A 2,392-nucleotide genomic window follows, 5' to 3' on the forward strand; every position below is an offset into this window, starting at 1 on the left:
TATAGAACTCCGGGGTTGAGGTTTTTTTTATGCAGCAGCTTTTAGATAAAAGTGTTAGTCACTCTCATGAAAAGGATAGTTTGTTTGTACTTTTAATACCTGAAACTGCCCTTAAAACCACAAACGTTTTAGGATCAAACAGCTGAAGTGTTCAACATGTTAAGACAAGGCTGACAAGCTGTTTGTCTTTTGCTCCGGGCAAACTGTCACGTTACAAAAGACACATGTTGTTGCATAGACAAACATTATTTTCTTTTACAAATCATTGTTTTTGCAGTGTGTGCTGCAGGGTCCTGTTTACGTGAAAGCTTTAGATGACAGAGATAAGTCCTGGACTACCAAATTATAAGGTATTGAAATTTTCTGAGCTATATGGTCACATTTTACCCAAGCTATAGGGAACCAAATTAAAATGCTTTTCGTCTAAATTAATCGGTTTGATGTCGTGGGTGCAAAATCATTAAATTAGCATTTATCAACATATTAATTTGGACTGCAGAGTGTTGTGTTTTTGTCTGTATATGAAGTGTTTCAATGGGCATTATCTCAAAAGGAGCGGTTCTCCAAGGAGACGGGAGAAATTATAATCAAAAGTGCAATTAGACTGATAAAACGGTTTATTACAGTTGCAATATTTGCAGGCATTAATGGTACAGTCTCAGTTAATTAAGGCACACTTAAAAAGGACAAAAGAGTGCTTTTCTACAATGAGAGGAAAAAAAGATAAAACATATACAAAACCAAAAAAAATTAGAATTATTCGAACGTTCACATCCATGGTAAACTAATACTGATGAGGAAAAATGTCTCTAAACAAATATAACTGTGACATAAATGAAGAAAATGGCGATAAATAGAATAAATAAGAGTGGTAAAATTAATCCCAGTACAGATATAATAAAATTGGCAATAAAATAAAGGGAAATAAAATAACGTAAAATAAAATAAAATAAATAAACTGAAATTTAAAAGAAATAAAAAATGGGTAAAATAAAACAAAATAAAATAGGATGAAACCTGAAAAACACAAAATAACATTAAACAAAACATCATAATTATAAAAAAAAGAATAACATAAATAACACAAAACCAAATGAAATAAAATAGAATAAAGTAAAACTAAGTAAAATGACACAATAAAAATAACCTAACAAATAACACAAAACAATGCATAATAAAATAAAAATTAACATAAATAACACAAAATAAAATAAAATAGAATAAAATAAATTTTTTGGTGCAGAGAATAGGCCTCGGTCTAGTCCATTCAAATGTGTGTACAGGCTTAAATAGAGGCCAAATAGTCCATTTTCAGAAGCATTTTCATCGTATTGTTTTGCACAGAGTTGCTTCACTGGAACTCGTGTGGAAAGGATTCAGGATGCTTTTGGTTTCTGTCGACCTCCTCCTCTTTGCGAAAAAGTCTGCAAGGAAAATCAAGAAGAAAGATGTTTACTCGCTCAATAAATGCATCATTATTGGCGTGGGTAACATTATGATTTAACAAACTCATTATGGATCTGAAAGACTTGCTCTTCACCTGTGATCCGCGCGTTGTTTCTGGGCTTGGCCGCCGGTTTGGAGTGCGTCCTCTTCCTGCGGACGGGCGTCACTTCAGCGGGACGCTTGCGCGTGTTGGAGATGCTGGAGCAGTTCTCCTGGTCCCTTGTCCCTGCGCCTTCCTCGCTCAGCCTGTCCTCTTCCTCAGTGTGTGAAGGACACACACTGTCCTTGATCTGTGCGGACTCTTGGTAGACAGCAGCAGCGCAGTCTGCCGGTATTTCCTCCCACTGAAAGCGGCCGGGAAGCGGCGTGTCCGTGTGGAAGTTAAAGTTCCAGCGGCGGCTGTCCTGCTCCGTGATCTCCTGCATCCTCTGCTTCAAGTCTCGGCGCAGCTGCTCGTGGTCCACCGGGCCGAACAGACTCCTACAGACCGACTCTTTGCGCCTGATTGGGTCCATACTTCAAATTTGGAGGAGTTCTTGGTGGGACAAGCTGCTGTGGCGGTCTCTCTCTCTCTCTGTGGTCTGAATGGTCATCTCATTTCTGCAGGACGATTTAAAGGCTGCAGGGCGCACGCTGTTGTGTTTGTACACAATGAGCAGAGGCTGCTGATTGGCTGCAGCTCTCTGAATTGGCGCATGAGGGGAGGGGGAGAATCTCATTTATTGTGTAATGAAGTCCACTGAGACCATCAGTGAAAGGCTCTGCTTCCTTCTGGGATGCTTTGTGTAACATTACTACAAACTGTTTGTCCTACTTTAGAAACAAGAAAACTTTTTATTTATTCAACACAAAGACATTACATAGGACACACAGCACAGAGATGTTTACCAGACATTTCACATAGCCTGCTTATATTTTTGGTCTTCTCACGACCATATTCTTGACT

The 2,392-nt window shown here is 38.7% G+C and overlaps 1 protein-coding gene across 1 annotated transcript; it reads right to left on the reverse strand.

Moving 5' to 3' along the window:
• Positions 1-589: 589 nt before the first annotated feature.
• On the reverse strand, positions 590-2,057 carry cdkn1ca (cyclin dependent kinase inhibitor 1Ca). Its single transcript, XM_042485612.2, has 2 exons — positions 1,541-2,057; positions 590-1,424 (listed from the first exon to the last, which is right to left on the reverse strand). The coding sequence occupies exons 1-2, from the start codon at positions 1,959-1,961 to the stop codon at positions 1,324-1,326; spliced, it is 522 nt and encodes a 173-aa protein (XP_042341546.2). The 5' UTR covers positions 1,962-2,057; the 3' UTR covers positions 590-1,323.
• Between the last annotated feature and the right edge of the window lie 335 nt (positions 2,058-2,392).

The sequence above is a fragment of the Plectropomus leopardus genome, chromosome 1, assembly GCF_026936395.1.
Source record: "Plectropomus leopardus strain MGB_pleo_1.0 chromosome 1, ASM2693639v1, whole genome shotgun sequence".
Taxonomy (NCBI): domain Eukaryota; kingdom Metazoa; phylum Chordata; class Actinopteri; order Perciformes; family Serranidae; genus Plectropomus; species Plectropomus leopardus.

Coding starts and splice junctions, on each gene's coding strand:
- cdkn1ca (XM_042485612.2), bottom strand. CDS start 1,961: ATGGACCCAATCAGGCGCAAAGAGTCGGTCTGTAGGAGTCTGTTCGGC. Junction 1,425..1,540: donor AAACAACGCGCGGATCACAG/GTGAAGAGCAAG, acceptor TTTTCCTTGCAG/ACTTTTTCGCAAAGAGGAGG.